Source organism: Chlorocebus sabaeus, chromosome 20, assembly GCF_047675955.1.
Source record: "Chlorocebus sabaeus isolate Y175 chromosome 20, mChlSab1.0.hap1, whole genome shotgun sequence".
Taxonomy (NCBI): domain Eukaryota; kingdom Metazoa; phylum Chordata; class Mammalia; order Primates; family Cercopithecidae; genus Chlorocebus; species Chlorocebus sabaeus.
Genome location: NC_132923.1, coordinates 90,190,950 through 90,217,494, shown reverse-complemented (window position 1 = coordinate 90,217,494; position 26,545 = coordinate 90,190,950). Strand labels below are relative to the sequence as shown.

Sequence of the window (26,545 nt, the reverse complement as noted above, 5' to 3'; positions counted from 1 at the left end):
CCCTCAGGTACGTACATTTAGGGTACTTAGAATTTTGAGGTCATCTTGCTGGATCACCTCTTCAGGCAAGAATCCTACAGCCTCCTTACTAGGTGTCAAGCTTTTACTTGAATACATCCGGTTCTTGAAAATATGTCCCCCCAACTAGGTTAAACATCTGTTTTATTCAGATCCTGGTGATTCAGAGGCTTTAGGCAGCCTAGTTTGCAGAAGATTTAGCATCTTAGTGTCTCCCTGACCCACCCTCCAAAGAAGCTGCTCTTGGAGGTGAAACATCGGAACACATTCTTTATGTCAAAATGGAGTTGGTCTTCAGGTTTGAAATCCAGGCTGGGGTGCTGTCCCTATTAAGAATTCTTCAGGCTGTGTAGCTAACCATGGGATATTTGGTTTTGTACACTGTGGTGAAGATATCATCCAGGGATTCCAGCTCTTTGGCCATGAGACCCAGAATTTCATAGGTGAGGTCTGTAGGACCCAGGGACATCTTGGCTATCCCTCTGGTGGACTTTCCTGGTCAAGGCATTATAGGTGGCCCCTTCTTCCATAAAATTCCTTTCTGGAGGTGACATAAAACACCACTGCTTTCACTGTCATGTAGATGGGCTGATTTTCTTCTCTCTGTAGTGGGCCAGCTCCTCCTCAATAAAGAGCCACACCAGGGGTTTCTGCTTAGTAGGGCATGGCACCTGCCTGGCCAGAGCGGCAAGCAGCCCTGGGGGCTGTACCAGGACCAGGGTCAACCCTGCTAGTGGCCACAGTTGCAACTGGGCCTGCCATAGTGAAGGGGTAGAGAGGGCAAGGGACAGCCTGGGCAGTGAAGCTCTTGCTGGGATCTGAGGATATAGAAATAAATGAGTCAGACTCCCTACCTCAAGGAGCTCACTATCTAGTGGGAGAGACAGGCATAAAAGTAAACAAATGAAAGTGCAACAGGTATTATGATGAAAATTTGCTCAAACATCCCCAAATGTTAAGGTGGTTTCATGCCTCTGTACCTTTGTTTATGCTGCTGCTCCCCTTACCTGGAACATCCCCTCCTCTCCATTTTTTTTCAAAGGAAGTTTGCTAATAGATAAAGCTAGAGAGACACTGGCGGGGACTAGGGTGCGAAGAACTTGTGCGGAACATTAAGGAGTTTGGATGTTATTTAGAGGTCAGTGGGGGGACAACAGTATGTATAAATGTTGATGGGAATGATCCAGTAGGAAAGGAGGGCAAAACCAGTTATTCATTTGTTCATGAGTGGGTAAGAATGAATGGATGCTGATAAAGTATTCAAAGTATGAGCAGACAACTCTTCAGGATGCTTGTGTGTAAAAGAGATCAAATACAGATCAACGAGAGAAGCTCGTTGGGGAATGTATATCAAGGAAAGGTTTTTAAGATGACAAATACTTGAGACTATCTCAATGCTGCTGGAAGGAGAGCAAGAATACTCATTCATTTACTGCATAACTGTTTCAAATGGCAAGAAAGATCACTATAGTAGCAGTGAGAGGAACTGGGGTAAAGGGGTCCAGGAATGGAGGTAGGGAACACTAGAGGATAATGGCAACAGCCCAAGTGATGATGATGGAGTAAATTAAGGCAGTGGAAGTAGAGATGAGACAGAACTCAAAGAATTTACCGTACTCTTTGGTTTCCTTTCATAACTCTTTGGTTTCGTTCTTACCCTGCTAAATTCTCTCCCAAGCCCCTTTAATTTTCACCTCTGTTCTCCTTTAGCTCTTCCCGCTTGAACTCTTCAGACTCTCCTATAGCCCCTCACATGCACCTCAAGCCCCTCTAAGCTCCAGGGCCTTCCCTCTGGAAGCTAAGGGGTGGTGTTAGGGACCCTGGACTCAGAGTCAGACAAATCCCAAAGAGCTGTGTGACCTTTGGCAAGTCTCCTACTCTCGCTGTTCCTCAGTCCCCTTATCTTAAGAGGGTTCAATGGGTGATCCGACTGTGACACTACTAGTCTTTGATGCCCTCCTCCTATCCCCAATCGCCTTTCCTTGCAGACAAGGGCCTCAGCTGTCTTAATATGTGACCTTGAGCAAGTCAAGTCCCTTCTCTAGAAGGCGTTTTCCCATTTCTATAATGAGGACAGGTGTCTGAGCTGCCTGCCTCAGGGCTGTCTTAAGAGTCTACCTTAGCATTTGGAGAACCAAAGCACAGACAAACGTGGAACGAGCCAGCGCTTTGCAGACTCCCAGCTCTGACACCAACTAGCTGTGTGATCTTGGGCAAGTGACCTAGCCACGTGGAGCCTGGCTACATCATCTGAAGAGTGGGGACAGTACCAGTGCCCACCTCACAGGGCTGTCCTAAGGCCCAGCAGCCCGGGCCGCCCCTCCTCCCGCCTCCTGCCCGCCTCCAGCCAGCCGGGGCCCGCACCTGCGCAGCTGCTGGATCTTGTCGCGGTAGCGGTCGTAGAAAGGGTTGGCCTGGAGCTCGGCCTCAGCCCCGACCCCGCTGCCGTCGGCGCCCTGCTCGGGCCGGCCCGAGCCGCGGCGCACTGGGAACACGCGCAGCTGCGCGGGTGACACAAGCCCCAGGCCCAGGGCGCGGCTGCGCACCGCGCACAGGCCCCGGTAGAGACCGGCCACCTGCAGGACCGCCGGTCCCGCGCCACCCGCAGCCGCCACCACCACAGCAGCCATGGCCGCCCCCGCCTCCTCCTCCTCAGGCGCGTCGGCCTCGGCCCGCGGCCCGCGCGCCCTCTCCATCCCGCTCCGAGTGCGCCGCGCCCGCGCTCCGGCACCGAGGTTCCGCGCGCCCAACGTTCCGGGAGCAGGAGAGCGGCTAGGCGGGGCGGGAAGGAGGGGGCGCGCCGCTCTGGCCCCGGCACAGCGCGCTCTCGCCGCCCTGTGTAAGCCACGGCCCGCCTCCTCCAGGGAGGCTGCCCAAATTCAACGCCCTTCCTCCCTCTGGGACCAGCAGCCTCTGCGCGCCAAGTCCGCTCTCTAAAGCCAGCGGACCTCCAGGTCCTCGCGGTGCTTGCCCCTGGCACTTGCTGTAGTGCCAGGTACTCGCTGCAGTAGTCCGTCCTTCAGCATCGAAGGTCCTTCATCAACTATAATCACAGCAGCAAGCTTCTCTTTACTGAGGTTGCTATGTGCAGGACACTGATCGGCTTCATACTCTGTGTGGCAGGTATTATCTTCATTTAACAAATCAGGAAACTGAGGCCGAGAGTAATTATGTGACTTGTTCAAGTTCTACCCGAGAGCTGAGCTCTTTTCAAGATGACAGCTGCCTCCCAAGCCTCCTTTTCCTCTGCTTCCTGACATCCTCCTTGAACTCCAGCCACACTGACCTATTCTCTCCCAAAGAAACACCAGGATTACTCCTTGAAGAGTCCTTATTCAGGCCCTTTTTGACCCCTGGAATCCTCTCTCTTTCCATTCTCTCAACCCAAATGCCACAATCTTCCTTACCGTGTGAACCAGGTGCGAGGTCCTGGGGTCAGGGATAGTGACATCAACATCTCTGTGTCCCACCTGCTCACAGAATGGGGCCAGTCCTGGAGTGGGCTCTCTGGGACAGTACTCATCATCAGGTCCTTCTTGTCTGGGTTTTGTCTGATTGAAACCCTTCCCGGGACAAGGGCAGAGCCTTCAACTCTGCTCAATCCAACCTATGCTCATGGAGATCAGCCCTGAGCCCTGCCCTGTGCGATGAACAGTGTAATGGAAGATGAGTAAGTCCTTCAAGTATGCCAGCCCATACCTGGCTCACACTCCTCACACTTGCTGTTTTCTCTGTGGATTTGCATGTGGCTGCCTCCTCATCATCTAAGGGCTCAGTTCACATGTAAGCACCTTCAAGGGACCCAAATGACAAACCCCCCATCTCTTTATAGTCTTTATCCCATTGCTCTGTTTCATTCTCTTTATAGCAGTTATCATTATCTGAAGTTCTTAGATCCTTGTTTATATTAATTCATTGAGCTTACATTCTGGAGGAGTGAAACAGACAATAAACAAACATATAATGTTAGGTGATGCTACATGCTGTGCTGAAAAACATCAGGCTAAGAGAGAGAGAGATAAGGGGACGCTTGAGCAGAGACCTGAAGGTAATGTGGGAATGCTGGGGGAGGAGCCTTCCAGGTAGGAGGAACAGCAAGTGCAAAGGCCCTGATGAGGAGGTTATTGAGTCTGAATGAGGGCACAGCGGTAGAAATGAGACCAAGAAGGTATAGGGAGGGTTAGTTCGATTGCTCATGCCTTGGTTAAGGACTTTGATTTTAAATCTAATGAGATCGGAAGTTACTATATGTTTTAAGCAGCGGAGCAACATGATCCTTTTTAAAAGGATCATGCTGGCTGCTGGTGGAATTTAGGGTATGTGGAGGCAAGGATGGAAACTCTCCCAAGGGTGACTAATTTGTCCTAGTTTGCCTAGGACTTTCTTAGCTCTAGCATTGAAAGCCCCATGTCCTGAGAACCACCCCAGTCTTGGGCAAACCAGGATGTTGGTCACCCTACAGGGAGAACAGTAATCTAAGTGAGAGATGGTGGTACTTGGACTAAAGTGAGAGAAAAAAGTGGCCAGATTTTGGTTGTATTTTGAAATAAAAGCCTACAGATCTTGCTGGTGGAGTCAGTGTGGGTGTGACAGAATGAAAGGAGTCAAGGATGACTTGCAGGTTTTTGGCCTGAACAACTCGAAGGACAGAGATGCTACTTATGAAGAGGAGGAAGGCTGTAGGTAGACTTTGGAGGATGGATAATCAGAGTTTGGTTTTGGACATACTGGTTTGAGATAATTTAACAGACTGGCAAGGAGGGATGTCAACCAGGTATTTGGGTATGAGTCTAAAAGTTCTGAGGAGCATTCCAGGCTGGAGAGATACAGTTGTATGCTGTCAGTGTATAGTGATATTTAAAGCCAGGGGTCTGGGTGAGATAACTGATGGAATGAATGTAGATAGAGCACTAAGAACTGAGCCCTAGACATGCCTACATTTAGCGATCAGGGGAAAAGGGGGAAACCAGCAAAGGAGAATGGAAAGTAGGGGCCAGTGATATAGGAGGAGAGCAAGAGTAAGTGGACCCTGGAGAGAATTCTGTGCTAAATAGTTCCCTAAGTCACACACTGGAGGACTATAAAGAGGGGAGTCATTAAAATGGTGCCAAGAGGCTGAGCTACAAGCAGTGGTGCAACCTACTGGGAAGGCTGACTTAAGCTTAATTAGGGAAGGGCTTTCTAACTGAGCTGCCCATAAATGCATCAAGCTGCCTCAGGAGGTGGTGAGCAAGTTCCTGACTCAAGTGAGTACTGAGTCCAAGGGGATTAGTTGCTGTGTAGGGAAAAATCTACCCCGAAGAGTCAAGCATGGTCCTGATGGTAGGACCAGATGGTGTGAGATGAACTAGACAACTCTCAAAGTTCCTTCAAATGGGAGATGATATGATTCTGGGCAGTTTGTCACAGAGTAGGGGAGCTGAGCTGAGTCCTGCAGGATAAGTAGGTGTTCAGTGGTGGGAAAGTGGGCAGGGGCACTCCTGGGTGAAGGAGCAGCATGAGCACACCTCCAGAGATGTGAATGAGCAGGGTCTGTTCAGGAGTATGGACTAGGCAGAAAGGAAAGGTGTGTGGAGGATGAGGAGGGAAGTAAGGCTAGCAGGAGATACAGGCCAGATGGTGGGGAGCCTCACAGGGCCTGGTGCCTGGGAAACACTTGTCAGCACTTGAAGGAAGGTAACTAAATAAAAGACAGATTGTTGGAGCCAAAGAAGGAGGTATTGACCACTTGGTTCCCTTGAGCAGGTTTTTTCCTGCAACTTGGTTAGATACTTTTTGAGAACAGGGCTGCCCAATGCTGTGTGTTCCTTGTTACATTCCTCACTGGGGACAGGTATCCCATCAACTGTTCCCTAAAGATCAGCAACATCAGTAAATCCCTGAGGGATGACGGCCCTTTCCTGGGGTCTGCTCTGTGGGTTCACCATAAGGGGTAGGGGCAGACAATTCAATAGGTGAACCAGTCTCTGATAGAAGTAGTAGAGACACTCCACCCAAAAAATGCCACTGGATAAAGTCCCCTCCTTCCATTAACCCAGGACCACTTCACAAGCACTACCCCTAGAATGCCCAATGCTCAGAACCCAGTGACCTCTCCTTTAGAGAACAAAGGGCCTGGGCATTCTGGAGACTCTGATTGGCTGGGCAGATGGGCTGACTGGCTGGGCAGATGGGTGGGTGAGTTCCCTCTCCCCAGAGCCATTGGCCAGGTACCAAAGCTCAGCCATATGGATTCCCAACAGGAGGACCTGCGTTTCCCTGGGAGTAAGTGCTCCTCCAGTCCCTGTCACTGGACTTGTGCCTTAGGGCTTGGGGACAAACACTTTGCATGGATGGGACAGTGCCTGGCTGCATGGAAGAGAGCTAAGCAGTTAGGAGATAGTCTACTCTAGAAAACTAAGGATTCGTTTAAGGCAAAGACCATGCTCTGATCAACCAGAGAAGATACTATCAATAGCCCAGGACCATCACAGCTGAATGGAGTGGGATGGGACATTGGTGGCTCTGTCAACTGATGAACTTTCACTTTTTTTTTTTTTTGAGATGAAGTTTTGCTCTGTTGCCCAGGCTGGAGTGCAGTGGCGCAATCTAGGCTCACTGCAACCTCCACCTCCTGGATTCAAGTTATTCTCCTGCTTCAGCCTCTCAAGTAGCTGGGACTGCAGGCGTGCACCACCACACCTGGCTATTTTTAAAATTTTTAGTAGAGATGGGGTTTCACCATGTTGGCCAGGCTGGACTCAAACTCCTGACCTCAGGTGATCTGCCCGCCTGGGCCTTACAAAGTGCTGGTGAACTTTTACTTCTTGATGGACTTGCCCATAGTGAAACTTCTCAGTCTGATGGATTGGATGGGTCCTGGGTTAGGAATCAGAGGCTTGACTGAGCCTGGGCAGCACATGGCCCCTCTAGACATAGCTTTTCTGATCTATAAAGAGTTAAAGGTGGTGCGTAAGCTCCCTGGAAATCTAGCTTTGACTGAATAAGAGAATGATGAGGCAAGTCAACGAGGGAGGGAAGGAATGGTGAGAGTAGTTAAGTGGATGGAGTGATTGATGAATGGGTTAAGTGAAAGAGGAATGAGAAACAGTTCAGGCCCCAAGCTACAGCTATCAGCCAGCATGCCTCTTTTTCTTTCTTGTTGCCTTAGTGTGGGTCTCATTGTACTTCGGATTCCTGGGGCTGTGTTCTGTGATAACTGGAGGGTGCATTATCTTTCTGCACTGGAGGAAGAACTTGAGGCGGGAAGAGCGTGCCCAGCAGTGGGTGGAGGTGATGAGAGCTGCCACGTTCACCTACAGCCCACTGTTGTACTGGATTAACAAGCGACGGCGCTACGGCATGAATGCAGCCATCAACACGGGCCCTCCCCCTGCTGTCACCAAGACTGAGACTGAGGTCCAGAATCCAGATGTTCTGTGGGAGTTGGACATCCCCGAAGGCAGGAGCTATGCTGACCAAGTCAGTAACCCCAAGGCGGAAGACCCCGCTCCCCTGCAACCTGCACTGCAGGGGGCTCCACAGCAGCCCCAGGCCAGCTCCCCATTTCCACTTCCCATCTTTCAGGAGGTGCCCTTTGCCCCACCCTTGTGCAACCTACCCCCGCTGCTGAACCACTCTGTCTCCTATCCTTCAGCCACCTGTCCTGAAAGGAATGTTCTCTTCCATTCCCTCCCGAATCTGGCCCATAAAGACCACAGCTTCAATGCCAAGCCTTTTGCTTCAGAATTGTAGCCTCCTCTCACTGAGGGTGGGAGCTGCAGGAATCAGGTGCAGAGTAGGAAATGGAACTAACCTCAGGAAGGCGGTATTGACAGAGGTCAGGACCCACCTGGATGTCATGCTATGAAATTAAAAAAAAAAAAAAAAAAAAAAAAAAAAGTCCAAGGCTCCCTCGTGTCTCATTTGCTGTTAGGAAGGCAATGTCCTTCCTGTCTGATGGGGTCACTTTGCAAACCAAGTTGGTTGCTGAGTCTCACCAATATGAACTGGCACTGGAGGTTGGCTGTGGGGAGATGCACTGAACCAGTGCTTGTGGATGGACTCAATATCCCTCTGTTCAGTATTTAAAACAAAAACGTGTGCCAGGCCCTGGCCTGGGTACCCCAAGGCACTGGTGTTCTGTGGGATGTGAAGCACAGTTGCCACAAGAGTGATAGCTGCTGAGGGTGTGAGCTATGGTGATTTACAGTGGCTATGGCACAGGCAAAACGAGTCATCACGAGCCCTGTGAGCCACACTACACTACGGGATGAAATACATTCTTTGTTATTATCTATGATGTATGTAGCTCTAACATGGTTGCCTCTGTACATTATTTCTAACAACTCACAAGAACACTGCCAAATGGATATCATGATCCTCCTCTTATGGATAAGAGACAGGTTCCAAGGGCTTATGCCATACCTTTCTTAGTTGCAGAGCCAGTTCTCAAATCTACATCTGCCTTTCATCAAAGTTACTGGTATGAAAGTCATTGATCATCAAAGGTACTGATCTTCCCACCATACACCATAGTGCCCCTTCCCTAATGATATGTTGTGTTAGAAAACGCTTGGTGAATGCTTTGGATTGTACGTAGGGTGTCATTAAGTTGGTCCATGAATTGGCTTGGAGGAAGGGCTGGTCAGTGAACTGCCTAACATTATAAGTAGACATATATCCATAGTTTTTACCTTTCCTACAGGAATCCATGTCCCCCTCCCCAAAATTAAGATCCATCACATGGGAATATTAATAATGTTTGTACTTCTGGAAATGGTTCTAAAAGGTGAGACAAAGATAATACTGGCCATTTGGCTCCAGTTTTGAGGTAAGAAAGCCCAGCTCTATCACAGGATATATGTTTCTCCCTTTCCTTTTGGAAATGAACAAATCCTCTCATTATATTTGTAAGTAATAAAAGCTTTATGTATAGTCATTTACATAATGACTAAGGGGGAAGGTCACCAGATTCTGTGTGCGGGGAAGGGGAGGAGGTATCCAGAATCTAGCAAACAAACATGTAGAGTTAATTTATTTTTTTTCTGTATGTGAAAAAGCTTTAGCTCCTGTATGACCCCTCTTTAGCAACAGATTTTAAGCTTTTTTTTTTTTTTTTTTTTTTTAAAGGTGGTGGAACATTTATGGCAAACACGCTTTTATATTGATTCTCAAAATATAAAACAGGCCTAAGTGGAGCATCTTGGGTAGACACAGGGGCAGGGCTCACTCCTGCCTCACCTTGCCCCTCCCATCCTCTGGATGCATAACGCCTGAACCTTGCGGCCTTTGCTTCTTCAGGCCAAATATCACAGTCCTTAAGGCAGATTCTTAATTACTTTGGGCCCACCATGTGTTACTCCTTGCTTTCAAAAGGCGTAAGGCGTCCATAAAAATAGAAATCAAAGCAGATTTTTTTTTCCCTTAGAAATCGCAGGGGAGTGAGAGAGGCTTTAGTCAAGACACATTGAGAGAAAAAGAAATTTTTTTATTTAGCTAAATTAAAATGGCTGTGTTACTTATATGAAATATGCAAAGCTCAAATCAAGTCATGGAAACCCTGAATTCTCCCTAAACAGAACCAAAATTGCTTATATGTTACCAAAATAGCTCCACTAAAACAAAGTAGATTTAAATTTCTTAATATGAGAAAACAATAAGGTAGGTTAGGTTCGTATAACAAACAATACACGCTCTATAAAGTCTCAGGAATACCCAAATGTGTTCCGGTTTGGATATGAAAGAGGGACCACATCTAGCTGGTGCTGGTAAGCAAGCCAATGAGGTGTGCAGCAAACAAAACCTGTCACTAAAAACAACTCAACAGGCCATTATAAGTATGAGCCCATCACAGCCAAAATCCTCAACTGTGACCGGCAGGACCAGCAAGCGGGGGTGTTGAAGGGGTTATGAACAGCAACCATAAAGAAAGGAATCTCCAACAGAAGGGACAATGGCCAGCAGTAGGTGACGGGAACCCACTCTTCAGCTCTGTTGCATCACACACATTCCTGAGGGTCAGGCACCTCTCTGCCTTTTAGATGACACCACAGTCATCTCGAAGTCAGGTATTCTCTTCTTTTGGTTCTTCTTTTTCTATGCTACCTTTTTGCCTCTCTGATTTATGGGGAGGCTCTTTTAGTAAACATTATACGAGATAGTACAAGGCAAAAGAAAACAAGGACCAAGAAGCAGTGAGTAACTTAGGAAAGCAGCAGTAGGAGCTGCCAGACTGAAAAGGTAAAAGGATTTAAAACCAAAACCCAAACCAAATTCACTATCCAATCTTCCTCTCAGAGATGAGATATGGCTGGTGAGGCTTGACTACACTGAATACAAGTCACAGGCTCAGTAAGTTAAGACAACATACAAATAAAAGTACCAAATTCACACTAAATAATAGGCTTATGGGACGCTTAAGCCAGTGAGTCTGCTCAACTCAGGAGTTCAAGATACCCTACTTTTGCCTGGAAGATATAGTACTTTCTCAGGCAGGATGACAAAAATATTCATAGATCTGAGAATGCAGCATAAACACCTCTGCCAAACTTGGTAGGGGGAGAGGATGGTACTATATACTGGCTCAGGGATGATACTAGTCAGACAAGCACAAGGAAGGAAGAACAGAAGATAAATCAAAAAACAAAATGGATTTCTCCACATATAGCTATCTGATGCAAGGGAAAAGTACACACAACAAAGAGTTAAGGTGTCTTCAAAGTATCTGCCTATGAATAAGAATCTGAAACTAAAAAGGACAAGCTACATTACCCTCAAGTATATTTCATATAAATCAGTTTTCAAAAAAATACCTTCCAGGTACAGACATACTATTTATGGTACAGTATATACAAATATAGCAGTATAATTCAATTTATTGCTAGAATTTTATTTGGTTGTTAGAAAATCTGTAAGGGTGTATATATATTAAAAAAAGGTGGAGGGTGAGAGTGGATGGAAGGCAGCCAGAAGGGTGAGAGTTATTTTCAAGTTACCTAAAGTGCCAGGCTAATTTGTTTTAACCTTTCCAAGAAAGTGAAACTGAGCATAAGCTATAATGAGATAAGGGGACACATTCATGGGAAAAGACTTCATTTTGCTTTAACTAAATTTTAATACTTCTAGAAAAAAAAATTTAAGGTTAGTCAACACCAAGCTGAACATCATGTAAAGAAAAAAACAGCCCTTAAATGTGTAAGGGTACTGGACTGTATCCTTGGCCGAAGGGCAACCTGAACAAAATTAAAAAGGAAATGACCTCCACTAAAGAAGTCTGTGGCATGAAAGCTTCTCTACTTTCTCCCTGACTTGGCCTATAGCAATGTTAAGTTTTCGTAGTTTTTTTTCCTTTCGAGTTGTTGCCCCAAGACTGCTTCTAAGAACAACACAGCAATTCTAGACTCAACATACAGGAGACATGGAGGTATTATTTCTTTCAATCTAGGGATCTTTCATGCCAGGTCCACAGAAGCATTAATAGGAAGTATTGTACTTGCTTGTATTAGATTTGAAAAACTTGCTACCACCATGTGAAGGCCCCAGCTCCAGGCCTGCCCTGCTATACTTTGGCATCCTTTGGATAGAAAGCCTCTAGCTACTTCTGAGCTGATAATTGTAAGGAAACGGAATATTATTTCACATGTTTCATCTCACAACCTTTTTGGCTTTAGTCATCCCCCAGAGAAACATATCAGGCTCTTGATTAGCCTCTAGGTAAAATCTCAAGGGGTATGGTTTTCTGGGTCAAAATTAGAAGCACAGCTCTCTTCTAAAGCTCTGGGTGGTCAGTGTGAGACAGTGGCTGGGGAATTTAGCCCTGCCATTCAGAATGGAGATTGTACTGGTGGTGGGAGCCAGCTACGGCTTTAAGACAGACTTAAGTGGGTGGGTGGGGGAAGGCAATCTAGCTCACTCAGCGGGGAAAATGGAGCTCCCCAGTGGATAACTTTTTATGCTCATAAACCCTGAAATAGTACTAAAAATGAGAAAAATCCCCAAGACCTCTCTGATTCCCAGGTTGGGTTTAGCTGAGGGAATAGGAACAAAGAACCAGAATCCTACTTCCATGAGCCATGCCTGGAGTCAGTACTGTCTCCAGGGTCTACTCCCTGAAATCGGTTCCTCCAGCTACCAGGACAAACCCCCTGGCAGCGCCTGGGTCTTTGAGAGATGCCTTATGGAGACATGGATGCAGTTTCAGCTGCCACCCACACCAGATCAGCAATTTTTAATAAGTCATTTGTTCACATCCTGTTCAAAACCATTCTTCCTACTTTCCACACAATATGCACAATGCTTTCTTTCATTTAAGTATTTACACACAGAAAAGGCCTATCTTTTAAAGAAAAGCCATTTTCTGAGTCTCTATAAAGTGCAGCTAATTTAAGGCAAATTTAAGTGAAATATAAAAGGTGGCTTATTCTCTCTATATATACATTTCCCAGCTTTAAAAGATAAGGTCTCCTCCCCTCAAAAAAAGGAAAGAGAAAAAAAGAGGGCTTTAATTTTTTTTTCTGGCAATTTTAAAATGTAAGATCTTACTAGTTTTAGGAAATCATAGATTTCTGAACATCATAAGTAAAATGGTCTTCTTCTTTAAAAAAATAACTTTTATATAGCTTCTTCAAACAAGTTAAAAGGTGGCAAAGTATCTGCTACAGTAGTTTGGAGGACTAGAGGACTGATGGGTAAGTAAGGGTTGTTTTGTTGTTAGGTAAGTAGATATTAGGCAGTCCATTTCTAAAATATGCCTGATGAGGCTAGATACCTAAAGCTACCCTTAGCTCGAGGAATGAGTATCTTCCATCTCCATCGGAATCAAATGCTCTCAAGCTCTCTGGTTCTGGCATAGCAGAACCTAGGGAGGTCCAGATTTCCTGGTAGGTCAGCTTCCCATCCACGTCCTGGCCAGCCTTGTGGAATAAATCCTGAAGATCTGTCAAAAATGAATTACAAAAAATGTATATGTCTAAACATACAGCTAAATTTAGTTAAAAGTAGTCTCAACTGAATTTAAAACACTAAAAAAGCTACTCCACAAATTTTGTTTCCATATGGTAAAGTTTAGGATTTCACTAAATCAGAAAGACTAATTTTTGATTCCTTAAGAATATTTAAAAAAAAAAAAAAAAGGCTGAGTGCAGTGGCTTACACCTATAATCCCAACACTCTGGAAGGCTGAGGCAGGAGGATTGCTTGAGGCCAGGAATTTGAGACCAGCCTGGGCAACACAGTGAGACACTGCCAAAGTAGAAGCAGTGACAGATAATCGCAGAAGAATGAACGGTCTCATCTTCTCTCTGTCCAGTGTCTTCCCTTTAGATTTTCCTGATGTTATTCTTATGTTGAAGGGGTGAAAAGGAATGCAGAGGCCTAATGAGTTACATGATAGGAGCTAGCCCATAAAACAGACTGTGGCATATCGTGAGATTTCTTGTTGGATGGCTGAGTGGAGACTGGAGGAATGACTTGGAAGCCCATAAAACAATCCCAAACACTCATAGCTTTCTCGGTTTTGACAGGAAATCTAAAGCTCAAAGAGGAAAGTAACTTGCCTACGGTCATGTAACTCTTAAGTGGAACAGAATACAAATTTCTTTTTTTTTTTTTTTTTTTGAAGCTAAAGTCTCGCTCTGTCACCCAGGATGGAGTGCAGTGGCGCGATCCTGGCTCACTGCAACCTCTGCCTCCCGGGTTCAAGTGATTCTTGTGCTTCAGCCTCCTGAGTAGCTGGGATTACAGGCACCCGCCACCACACCCAGCTAATTTTTTTGTATATTTAGTAAAGATGGGGTTTCTCCATGTTGGTCAGGCTGGTCTTGAATTCCTGACCTCAGGTGATACACCCCCCTCGGCCTCCCAGAGTGCTGGGATTACAGGTGTGAACCACCAGGCCTGACTTTTTTTTTTTTTTTTTTTTTTGAGGTGGAGTCTTGCTCTGTCACCCAGGCTGGAGTGCAGTGGTGTGATCTTGGCTCACTGCAACCTCTGCCTCCTGGGTTCAAGCGATTCTCCTGCCTCAGCCTCCTTAGTAGCTGGGATAACAGGTGTGCACCATCATGCCTAGCTCATTTTTGTATTTTTAGTAGAGGTGGGTTTTCACCATGTTGGCCAGGTCTCGAACTCTTGGCCTCAAATGATCTGCCCACCTCAGCCTCCCAAAGTGCTAGGCCACCACACCTGGCCTAGAATACAAATTTCTTATTAGCTAGTCCAGTGCTCTTTCCACTATGTGACACTGTCTCTCTGGATCCAGAAATTAAGCAGCTCAAGAACCAGTGACTCAAAAGTGTAATGAGATACCATGTCATAATCACTAGGATGGCTATAATAAAAAAAGACAGGCCTTAACAAGTGTTAGGGAGGATGTGGAGAAAGTGAATTGAACCCTCATAAAGTGCTGCTGGGAATGTAAAATGGTACAGCCACTCTGGAAAAGTAAAGGAGTTCCTCAAAAAGTTAGGGCTACCATATGACCTATTAATTCCATTCCTAGATATACACTCAAGGGAAATGAGAACATACGTTTACATAAAAACTTCCACATGAATGTTCATGGCAGCATTATTCTTAATAGCCCAAAAGTGAGAACAATCGAAATGTCCATCAATGGATGAACAGACCAAAATGTGTTAGGTCAACAGAATGGAATATTATTCAGCCATAAAAAGGAATGAAGTACTGGTACATGCTGCAACATGAACAGACCATACGCTAAATGAAAGAATCATATTGAAAGAAAAAGCACACACAAGGCCACATGCTGTATGACTCCATTTATGTGAAACACCCCAAATAGGCAAATCCATAGAGATAGTGGTTAAGAGACTAGTGGTTGCTGGAGATTGGTGGGAGAGGTGACTGGGAGTGACTGTTTAATGGGTACAAAGATTCTGTGCGGGGTGATGAAAATGTTCTGGAATTAGATAGCGGTGATGGTTGCACAACCTTGTGAATATACTAAAAAACACTGGATTAAATGCATTTTAAAAAGGTGAATGTTATGGTATGTGAATTGTATTTCAATTAAAAAAGAAGAACCAGAGGACTATATATCTCTCCAAAGTGCACGCTCTCTACTTTTAAAAAATCAGTAAACAAGAAAAACAGCAGTATTACTAGTTGTTCTGTATCTTCCTTTTTATTTCAATGGCAATATTGAGCCAAAATAGTTAGAGAATGTTTATCAATAGTTTCTTCTGGTATTTTCTCAAGGGCCTCATCACAAACACTTAGGAAGGTCAGTTATATACATAACTTTTTTATTTTTTATTTTTGAGACAGGGCCTCCCTCTGTCACCCAGGCTGGAGTGCAGTGGCATGATCACAGCTCACTGTAGCCTCAAACTTCCAGGCTCAGGCTATTCTCCTGAGCAGCTGGGATTACAGGGTGTGCGCTACCATGCCTAGCTAATTTTTGTATTTTTTGTAGAGATGGGATTTCATTGTGTTGCCCAGGCTGGTCTCGAACTCCTGAGCTCAAGCCAACTGCCCGCCTTGGCCTCCCAAAATGCTGGGATTACAGGCATGAGCCACTGCACCTGGCCGTATATACATAACATTTAAAAAAGACTTGTGTGCCCATAATCAAATAGAAGATTTAATCTCTAATACCAAAGAAGGTCAATGAACTTTATGTTTCTTTAAAAATCTTCCCAAATTCCTTTAAATTCATCATTTATTCCACACCATACCTAGGTTCAATAGGCCTCTTGCTGTTTGGTATTCAGGAAGAATAAAAATAACTTGAAGGGAGGGAAAAGTTGCAGTGCAAGGTCCAGTCCATCAAGGAGCTCCTATAAACAAGCATCTGAATAGGGCCCTACTCTCACTCCTACAATAGGTGCAGCAATGCAGCTAATAAATATCAAAAGCTCTCTGAAACGTAGGAAAGCAGTGGGACGCTTGTTCCCAACGTCTTACACCAAGTGGCTAGCTGAAGAATCCTGTTTCTTTTTTTTTTCTTTTTTTGTGGCATGAATTTACACAACATGCCACACTATGCATTTGGTTAGCAGTATTCAAATAAAAATATGATTGCTGCCTCAGGTCATTCCAAAAGTGTAGTCATTCAAAAGTATCTAAGGCCTATGCTGAGGACTCAAGCACGAATGTTAAGACTGCTATTCCTTAATCTGACCTAATAGCTTTCCCCCATTCATTCTCATCAAATCTTGATGTAACAATGGAAAGTGGCAGGAAGCCTGCGTTCCCATTAAACACAACACTTTCCCTCCTCCCCAAAAAACAGAAAAAAAAAAAAAAAAAAAAAAAAAAAAGGAACAGGGAAGAAAAGTAATCACATTTAAATGGTGATATAAAAATTTAGGTCTTCTATGCTTTAAGCATTTAATTGCAATGTGTAGGTAACTCATTCATTTATTTAACAAATATTCAGGAGTACCAGGTACTGTGCTAGGGGCTGGGAGTAAACAAGACATAGTCCCATAGGAAGTTATATTTTGTATCTCCCCAGGAAATTACAACACAGTGACATATGCTAAACAGGGGCAAACAAAATTTAAGAGCACACAGGAGGAGCCTAATTCAGTCGCGGGAGGTAACGAAATGTTCCTGGTAGAATGGTATAGAGAAGAGCCAGAGCAGGTGGGGTGGACAGGAGCAAGTGATTTACAAGGCAGCCAGCTAATACAAAATCAGGAGGCACTAAATAACACCATGAGGGATAGAACACACACTGTTGGAAGCAATGCAAACACATTTTTCTGTGAATCATATCCTTTCTACTAATATTTTGCTGATTTTCAGTAAAAGGGCCCTTCATTTTTGGAGGGCCCTGACAAACAGGGTCAACTTTTACTTTATTTTACTAATCTCATGGTATTGTATTTGCTTTCATGCCTTCTCCATTAGACTGTAATATCCTTGAAGAAAGAAAATGAGACCATATCTTACACTGTATTCTTATTGCTTAGCACTAGGTTTCATGAGGCACTCAGTGAATGAAGATCCTAAAGAACAATAACAGAAAGACAACATAGTACACTGGTTAAAAGTGCAAGCTTTGGCCAGGTGAGGTGGTTCATGCTTGTAATCCCAGCACTTTGGTAGGCCGAGGCAGGCAGATCACTTGAGGTCAGGAGTTCAAGACCAGTCTGGCCAACATGGTGAAACCCTATCTTTACTAAAAATACAAAAAATTAGCCGGGCATGGTGGTGCACACCTGTCATTCCAGCTACTTGGGAGGCTGAGGCATGAGAATTGCTTAACCCTGGGAGGCGGAGGTTGCAGTGAGCCCAGATTGTGCCACTGCACTCCAGCCTGGGGGTCTTAAAAAAAAAAAAAAGCACAAGCTTTGGCATCAGACTGTCTTGGTTTGCATTCTGTTTCAACCAATTATTTGCTGTGTGGACTTAGGCAGTTTCCCTATCAGTAACATGGGTATAATACATAAATACTTATGTTCATGGAGTGGTTATCAGGATTATATGACATAATGCATATCAAGTATCTGGCACTTGATATCTGCTCAATAAATGTTAGATCATATATATTTTTGACAAGTGGAAATAAACATAAAAAAGTTATTACTTGGAACATTCCCATTACTACCCCATGGTATAAAAATTTACCTTCAATGCTAGAAACTCCTGGTAGAGAGACAGGTCTTAGTTGGGCAGCTTTCTCAACTGGATCTCCAAGAAACTGTGAAAATTTTGGCAATGCTGATGGCTTTGATGTGAAACTCTCTACTTGCTCTGTAACAAATACATATAGTTTTATTTAGTATTATTGAATCTAACACCAAAGTAAACAAGTATCGAAGGTCACCTTTTAGGAAAACTGGATATACAATTAATTTAGAGAAACATTTGAGAATTAAGTAGCATAGTGACTATGTGAAGTTAAAGGCTTGGATTGAGACATTTGTGGGCAAGGGAGGACCAATCAGTATTATACTACATTAAGGTTTGCAGTAGCAGTCCCATTAGAAGATCTTACAGTACAAGCTAGCATTATACATGTTTAGATGGTAAGAGTTTAAGCTGTCAAGTGACAAGAACATAGAGGCTGGATATCAAAGATCTTGACATCCTGGGAGATGTGCTTTAAACCTAGTCTACGGGTATGTGTCATCCACTAAGCTAGTGCTAAGAGTGCGACCGTAAGATGATGTAGCACAATGTTAGGACAAGGCATCTCACCACAATTCTGTCTCCTATCTAAAAGAGAATTCAAGAGAGGTTGTACTGCTTTTCTAAAACAGAAAAATACTTGTGTGCAGAAAGGGTCAAAGCCAACACAGTCCGGTGCCTTGACTATGTCCTCACAGGGTCTAAATCAGTGGAGGCTAATGTATCTGCTAAATTGATCAGACAGGTCCATACCTAAAGCCAAAGACCCTTCCAACCCAAAGATGCCATCATTATTTTTGTTAACGATTTTCAGAAGGATGAACATTTATTTTTAAATACATGTTATGCACTTACAGAAGGGAAAAGACTCCCATAAACAACTTTCCGGGCTGGTTTAATATACGCTATGACAGTAACATTTTTGTCTATAATTGGATGCAGACAGCATGGAGAATTCTATTTCCAGCTAAACATTACCGATTCTTCCCTTAATAGACTAGAGTACAAATCATGTACAAAATGGGCCTTTTCTAAATGAAAGCAAAGTGTATCAGCTTCATCTCGCTGCGTTCAGGCATCACTCGCTTGGTGCGATCAGTACTGCTGGAACACCTTCCCTGCTCCCTGTGTGGGAGGCAAGCTGCTCAAGCCTCCATGAAATATTAAGAAGCTGGCTCTGCTCTCACCTTCATCGGCAGTCTCTGGAGGCCTGTTGCTCTCAGGTTTGTTTGTAAGAGCACTGATCAGCTGGAGCTTCTCTCTTAGCTTGGATACCTGAGAATTTGAACTATCTTCTTTCTGCCCAAAACAAAGATTACAGAAGGTTTAAGGTGGTAGTAAGACTTCATCTAAACGTCCACTGTATTCCCAGGGCCTGTTTAGCATGTAGTGCTTGACCCTCAGTAGGTTCCCTATAAAGACAATAAAAGAATGAATCAACATATACTGGTGATGTCTTTGGTCCTCAGTGCTGATAAGTATCTTGCTGGATTTGAGACCATTAAGGGAACATTATGCTACAGATGATCTGATTCACTGTGAACATTTGGCTGATGGGGGAAGGAATGCACGTGTCAGCAGTAAAGGAAATGTACCCTTGCTCAGGTGCCTATCTAACACCCATTTCCTAAATGAGCAGGATCTTGTTTTCTAGGAGCTATTTCACACTAACTAAATAACTTTCCGAAATATCTTGCTTCACCTTGTGACTAGACCACTTCAGGCAGAATTTCATGCTCTTACCACCTTACAAAAAGAAGCAACTGAACAAAAACAAATTACAAGTTTTCCCCTGATCTCCCCTGGAGATGATTCAACTGGTGGCAGAAACTGTTAGGACATAAAGAAGGAGCTGTAATATTTCTAATTCAAAGTCTTGCTTGCTCATATCTTTTAAAGTTTTATCCCCCATACCCTGCCTCATCCCCAGGAGTATTAAGACTGGCATAAACAAATACATTTAATTATAAAAAGAGAGACATCTGGTTTCTATGAGGCTTGTTTCTAACTGCTTAGACAAGTGTGAAAGGTCCTGAGCCCATGTTTAATTAGAACACCAACTCATTACACATTTTTTATTAATTATGATGATTTACTTATCTTGTATAATTATTATGTATTTACTTATCTTGCCCCTATCTTATTTCTACTTTAATAGTTACTGTACAGTAGTTCACTCAGTTTACTTAGGGAGCTAAAATCTGAACATATGTAGTGAAAACTAGGTACTAAATGCTTGAATAATTAATGGTAAGGAGAAATTGTATCTGGTTAGGATGTCTGGATAAGGTAGGACAAAGGAACTGATACACTGAGATGACAGTTAAAAACAAAAAGGGCCTGAAAGCAAAGCCAAGATGAAATTTATGTACATGTGTGTACTAGTGTGTTCTGACATTTATTGTTAAAATGTGAACTGTGGCTGAAATTGCTACTATTTTCTGATAGTAACCCCCTGTTAGTTTTTTGTGTTCAACATTTATATCTGGCTCTTAAGTTTTTCTGTCTTCTCTAGGTGAGGTTTAAAAAAAATTTGCAAAAGCAGTTAGAAAACTCAACAAAAGCTTAGCTTATGATGCATTAAAACCTTAATATATTGTGACTTTATCTAGATAATATAAAACTATTAAGGAAGTAAAAATAAAGATGGAAAGCATTACATCAAAAGCTGCCTGTACTGTGGTTCCAGTTCAAGTTCATTTCCTCTGAATCTCAGATCTTCCCAACTTCCCAAACATAATACGCATCTGAGATGGTAATTTAGTCACTTGGTCATAATCTTCCTGGCTTTTCCTTTATCTTAGCCCATGGTTTAACTCTCTAATCAGAGAATACTGTAATCACTTTCTTTCCTGGAATATCAAAGCATATCATAGATTGCTTGTCTTGACAGTGTATCTGTCTGGGAAGAACAAAAAAGGGGAAGGTACAAGGTGAAGGGAACTGGCTGAGGTTTAAATGGACTATGAATAAAATGAGATTGCAATATAAAAATAGGAAATAATTTTTAGATAAGACACCATTTTCAGATTATCTGTGCCTCTGTCCCCCATCATTAGTAGATAACTTACTGTCTTAGCATAAAAGTCATTTCCTTAGGGAAGCCTTCTTGATCTTATCATATCCTGTATTTGTCCTTTATAATACTTATCATAATTGATTCATGACCTGTTCAATTATGTGTTAATGATTTTCTGACTGACAGGACTTTGAGCTCCACCAGAACAGGGGTCAATTGTCTGCCTTGCTCACTATGGTCACCCCAGCTCCTATTAAAGTGTTTGGCACAGGGTAGGTGCCTAAAAAAGTATTCATTTATTCACTAACATACTAATTTACTAATTGCTTTATTTTGAAGTTTCAACACATGAGACCAAAAGTACTCCCTTTGAAAAAGCAGGAGATCAAAACCACAGAGATGCTGCTGCATTTACTTTTACTTCAGGGTAAGCCTCCCATTATTTACCTTTATGTTTTGGATTTTTACTGTATTTGTTTTGTTGGTGACTTGATCCAAAGACGCTCTTTTCAGAGTGGCAGATCTATCACCCATCTTAAAGGGCAAAACAAAAACAAACAAACAAAAAGGGAAGATTAAAGGCAAACATTAAAACTTGAACATCTAGCACTTTTAAATAAATTGGTCAAACTTATTTAAAGGATCTCAGAACACTCTCAATAGAAATTGCGGAGGAGTGGGAGATGGGAGGAGAGAGGGAGAAAGGCCAGAGAGACAAAGTTGAAACCAGTGCTTCTAGCTGTTTCAGTCACAAACTTTAAGACTTCGAAGGATAAAATGTTGTAGAACTTTTACCCAAAATATCATACTGAGTATGATGCTGCTCTAAGAAACAGTAGTAGGACAGATGGATACTATTACCTATTTTCTCTGCTGGAGAAATATAAAGTAGGGGGAGAGGGCAGAGACAGTAAAGAGAGTTTAGGAGTGGTAAGTTTTCACAATAAGCTTTGAAAACTTTCAAGGCATAACACTCATCAACGAAAATTCTTAGCCAACCTAGTTTAGCTGAGTTCAAAAGGCTTTGTAAAATAAAGCTTCTTTAATCTTCACAGCTTTGTAGTAAATTATACACCCCTGTAAAGCAGGAGGGGGAATAGGTCTTCCCACTCCACCCTTCAAAGCTAAGTCCAGGCAACCTGCCAAGGCTCCACTGTGGCAGAGCCAGTTCAAATGCTGCTTTCCATGAACCAGAGTTTGACTTTATTTGTGGGCTTGCTTCCAGCTTTGGTGGTTACTTGAATTTATGGCACAATTTCCTGTATTTGGTTTCTATTTTTAAATATATGCCTGTGTCTTCGCTGTACAAAATTTTTAAGGGTGGGGGCTGCAGTTATTAAACAAAGAATCCACGTGGATCCCTGCACAATGTTTATGTGAAACTGCACATTTTATTCACAGCAATATGAAAACCAGTAAACTGTGCACAGTCCGCCAGCATGAGCGACTTAGCAGGTCAGTTTCCTTACATATAAAATAAGGAGGTGAACTCAACGACATCTTAAGCTGGGGAGCTGGTCTGACCTGATCTGTTTCCTGACATATGCAAAAGGTTCCCCTTAATATATAAACAGCAGGATAAATATGAAAGCCAAGTTCAGGCTTATAGAAATGGTAAAAGATTTTTGGTTACTATCATTTTCATGGCTCCCACCCCTAACAACTTCGAAAAGAAAAGATACAGAAGGCTCTTGGAAATACGTGCTAGTGCTTCCCTACCAGATGGCTCACTGGTAACATGACAGTAGCCTTGTCATCTCCGCCAACAACTTGTGGTGAGTCCTTGGTAAGCGATTTGACCTCTCCACATCTCCCTCTCCAAATCAGGACAAACACTGCCTGGCCATTCACATCACACAGCTAGTGTGAGCATTAAAGGAGACATGGATTAAGCACAATACAAATGTGTAGCCTCTCAAATATGCCAGAAGGCTGTTCTCCAAAGGTGGTGGAATGTCATCCATGCACAGACAAAACACACTGCATGTCACAAAAGATCAGAAAAGGCTTACCATGCTGAAGGACAGGTTTGCTTTCTTTTCTACCTTGCTCATAGCAACCACATCGCTTTCTATCAGGTTGACTCTCTGGGTAAGATTACTGACTGTCTCGTTCATTCCCTCGAGTTTAAGATCATTCTGTCTCTGGTACCCCACTAGGGCACTGTTTACCTCCTCTAAAGAGCTGTGAAGGTACAGGATATCCTAGAGTGGAAATAAATAAAGTTATAGAATCCACTAAAGATGCAAATTAGACAAGCAGGCCAGCAGCACTGAACAAGCATTACTATGTCAAGTACTGAAGTAAACTCCTTTTCCTGGTTTTGACCATCAATCATCTGTGTCTGCTTTGTCCCTCCCACTCTAAATTGTTCCTTTTGGAATTGTTTGGCCTCAGCTAGACAGGAGGGGGAAAGAGGGAAGAGGACTACCTACATGATTTACTCTTTGGTTCCAGAAAGCTGAGAGCTTGGGAATTGATTTCTCCAATGTTTACCTCACCTGCTGGCGGAAAGGCTTGCTGGGTTATTAACTGAAAGGTCCATTAACCTAATTTGTCAGAACGAACCTACCTTAGGAACAATACCAATTACTGAATTGGCTCATGTAACAAAACCATAACAAGTAGTGCATTATTTAGTATAAGGTTCAATTATTTTTATTGACATCCTCCAGTACTGATTGCTACTTAAAAAAGAATGATAACTATAGGTTTTAAAGGGCATTAAACTCAGGACAGGAATTCTTCTTAGTGAAGATTTCCTCTATTCTCTTTAATGTGATTCTGAACTCAATAGTCTTTTTTTCTCCCCTCTTGCCTTTTCGTCTTTACACTTTAGAAAATCCTGATTTTCAAGGATATGCTTTCTAACATTCTTAGAATTTACTGTGGCTCAAAATAGCCATCACTCTGGATTAATTTGCTATCCATTCATCTTTAACCTGCCCAGATAGCTATTTTTCATAGTTCCAGGATAATCTGCTCATTCTAGGTCTTTCAAGATAAGAAAAGGAATTTACTCCACTGATTGACACGCGGGGAAAAACTGCAAAGTGCCAAAGAAGGGATGGACAGCAATATGGATCCCCGAGATACCAACACACATTCATTCCTCTCTGCTCAGCTCCCAGGCAGGCAAATAAATACAGGAGGCACCTGCTGAGACACCAAACACTAAGCCCAAACTATCTGGCTGCCTCTGAAGTGCACTGTGATCACAGGGAGTTAAGCCAGAGATAAAAAGCACCTGTTTCAAATTCTCACTATGGGTTTTATTGTCAAGTTCTGATGTGGCTGAAGGTGATGGAATGATCTGGTTGCTTCCAGGAGTCTCCTTCAAGAAGTGCTGATTCTGTTAAGAGGAAAGAAGGTTAGTGTAGGCAACAAGGAATTATTAGGTCTACTTAACTATCTGAAATTGTCCTAGAACATTCTAGCCTCCCCCAGAATACATCCACAGATTAATCAGTAAGAATTGCCTGGGAACATACAGGCTAACCAGTCCTGTGCTAGGTTCTAAGAGAACCCAGCTTGAGCAGGCACTAGGCCAGCAGCACCTAGATTACATCAGGGAACTGAGATCCTTCTCGTCTATTTCTCAATCTCTTAAGGAATGAACTCTCTAGAAACCATTTCTCCTTTGCCCCATTGCCTGTACTCCCAGAGAAATAATAGCATCACTGTAACTTTCCAGGGACCAACTCAGCCTCAACCTGGGACAGTGTCATAGTTTCCACTGGACTCAAGAGCTTTGACATTAAAAAGGCAGCCAGTCATGTAACCACTGGCTTTGGGCATTTAGCATAACCACCAATCATGTGCATTATTAGTTTTTCCCTTATAGCATTATGCTAGGTAAGACTTACGTTTGAGGGTTATTTTTCCTTTCCCATTCCCTTCCCACTGCTCAAGTTTCTTTCCAGAGACTGAAGTATAACATGTTTATGTACACTTTTCCTTTAGTGAGGAAAACTGCATGGCTTAATCCTTCAGAGTCTATAACTATGACTTAATCTAACATAAAGAATAACAGTAGGAGGATTACTATTGGCAGCTATGGATATTTAAAAGAGGCAGATTTAATTATAACACAATGCAACTGGTGAAAATAAATTGTTTTCCTTGAAATCTGAAATCAACCCTGTTTTTAATAAGAAAACCAAAAGGCAACAATAAAGAGAAAAGGAGGAGAGAAGGATGGGGGAATCCATGGTTCTAGAAAGCAGGAAGATTTTAGTTAGGTAAAATTATTTTAGAAAATAGTGAATTACTTGAGAGCATAATCAAGATATTAAAATAATAAAAGAATTGCTGAATTAGAGGGGTCTTTGTTACCACGGGCCACACAGTTACTCAGCGGCAGTTAGAACCAGAACCAGGGGTCTGGACACCCAGATCAATGTTTTTCCTCTGGGTTAGCCCCACTAAGTAACACAGTGAGGTGTGCCAGTCCTGAAGAAAATGGAAAAAACTCCCTTCTAGAGCTAATACAGCCCAGGTCTCCTTGGTACAAACTTCTCAATTTAAACTTGGAATCTGAAGCTTGCAAAGAGCAGGTGGGGGTGGGGGACAGATCCAGAAGTTGGCAGAGAGACTAGGGAACTTTTGTGCGCCTTGAATAGTCCTGATTTCAGATGAGTTACACATAACTCATCTCCCCAGCAAAATGGCAAGGGCTGCACCATCCTTTTTTACCCTTCATAAATTCTTCCTGGGGCTGTCACCCATTAAGTGACTGATTGAGGCCTCTGAATGACTGCGGACAGCTTACATCTGCAGCAGCACTAAGTGATCCAGAGATGTGAAAAGAATTCCTGGGCACTGGAGTGGGGTTTGCTTCTGTCAGTTACCTATTGCTGCCTAACAAACTATCCCAAAGCTTTGTGGCTTAAAACAACAACAATTAAGTATTTCTCATGATTCTGTGGGTTGACTGGGCTCAGCTGGGGGTTGAGGGATGGGGGTGGTGTTGTTCCATGTGTTGTAGGCTGCATTTAACTGACAGTCTGGCTGGAGCTGGAACATGCTAGACAGCCTGCCTGTCATCCAGGAGCACACGTTTCAGCATTTGGGAGTCTAAGAGCCTTGCTCAAATTCCCGATGCACAGAATAGTGAGAAATAACTACTTGTTTTAAGTCACAAACTTCTGGGGGTGCTTTGTTATGTAGTAATAAACAATGAGACACTTTTCCACTTTCCATTTTCTCTCCTACCCATTCCATCCTCAGGAACTGTGTCTTATTACCTTACTTTCTTCAGTAATATGTTTGCAAAAGATTTGGCTTTTAATTCTATCTACCACAATTGCTTTATTAACAAATTATAAAACAATCAATGTATACTGTGTATTAGATCTTTTGAACAGATGCCTAGCAGGGCCTTTTCAGATTAGTGGAAAGTTGGCATCATGACTCTTACACAAAAAAGGGTGAGAGTAGGAGCATGCTGACTTGCTGGGTCTCCTTACCATATCACTCTGCAGTAATTCCATTGTTTTCTTCTGTTCATCCACAGTTTTCTGTAGTGCTTCCACAGCAAGATGGACACTGTTTAAAGTATTGCCAATGGAAGCTACGCTCTGAAGGGAAACACATAGGAAGGTATAAAAAAGCTTTAAGAGACAACTGACATGCAATACACTGTACATATCCAAAAGGTATAATTTGAACGTTTTGACACATATACAATTGTGAAACCAGTACCACAATCAACATAATAAACACTCATCACCTCTAAAAGTTTCCTCCTGACCCTCTGTAATCACTCCCTTGCCGCTCGTTCCCAGGCAACCACTGATCCACTTTCTGTCACAATCAATCAGTCTTCATTTTCTATATTTTATATAAGTAGAACCAGTGAGTAAGTCGTGCTTTTTAAAGTGTGACTTCTTCCACTCAGCAGAACTGAGATTCATCCATGTTGAGCCTGCT

General features: G+C 43.2%; 3 protein-coding genes across 8 annotated transcripts in view; 1 reads left to right on the top strand and 2 right to left on the bottom strand.

Annotated features, from left to right (window-relative positions):
- ATPAF1 (ATP synthase mitochondrial F1 complex assembly factor 1) overlaps nt 1-2,855 on the bottom strand; it is a 42,762-nt gene extending 39,907 nt beyond the window's left edge. For 2 of the 5 annotated variants that reach the window (XM_007978873.3, XM_037999400.2), the window contains exon 1: nt 2,383-2,849. In XM_007978873.3, the coding sequence (XP_007977064.1) occupies nt 2,383-2,714 (332 nt within the window). In that variant the 5' untranslated portion in view covers nt 2,715-2,849. Of the gene's footprint in view, nt 1-2,382 lie in introns of all 5 variants that reach the window. The other 3 variants (XM_007978870.3, XM_007978872.3, XM_007978871.3) reach the window with 3 other exon arrangements.
- Nucleotides 2,856-3,998: 1,143 nt separating this feature from the next.
- On the top strand, nt 3,999-7,902 carry TEX38 (testis expressed 38). The gene is made up of 2 exons (XM_007978867.3): nt 3,999-6,282; nt 7,169-7,902. Exons 1-2 carry the CDS (start codon nt 6,084-6,086, stop codon nt 7,750-7,752), a joined length of 783 nt encoding a protein of 260 aa, XP_007977058.2. The 5' UTR covers nt 3,999-6,083; the 3' UTR covers nt 7,753-7,902.
- Nucleotides 7,903-9,466: 1,564 nt separating this feature from the next.
- EFCAB14 (EF-hand calcium binding domain 14) overlaps nt 9,467-26,545 on the bottom strand; it is a 42,501-nt gene continuing 25,422 nt past the window's right edge. Inside the window, exons 5-11 of one of the 2 annotated variants that reach the window (XM_007978863.3) lie at nt 26,083-26,193; nt 23,862-23,966; nt 22,627-22,818; nt 21,062-21,148; nt 18,783-18,894; nt 17,593-17,718; nt 9,467-12,934 (exon numbers count right to left, since the gene is read on the bottom strand). In XM_007978863.3, the coding sequence (XP_007977054.1) occupies nt 12,759-12,934; nt 17,593-17,718; nt 18,783-18,894; nt 21,062-21,148; nt 22,627-22,818; nt 23,862-23,966; nt 26,083-26,193 (909 nt within the window). In that variant the 3' untranslated portion in view covers nt 9,467-12,758. The remainder of the gene's footprint in view (nt 12,935-17,592; nt 17,719-18,782; nt 18,895-21,061; nt 21,149-22,626; nt 22,819-23,861; nt 23,967-26,082; nt 26,194-26,545) is intronic. The other variant, XM_007978864.3, reaches the window with a different exon arrangement.

Coding starts and splice junctions, on each gene's coding strand:
- TEX38 (XM_007978867.3), top strand. CDS start 6,084: ATGCCCAATGCTCAGAACCCAGTGACCTCTCCTTTAGAGAACAAAGGG. Junction 6,283..7,168: donor GGACCTGCGTTTCCCTGGGA/GTAAGTGCTCCT, acceptor TTGTTGCCTTAG/TGTGGGTCTCATTGTACTTC.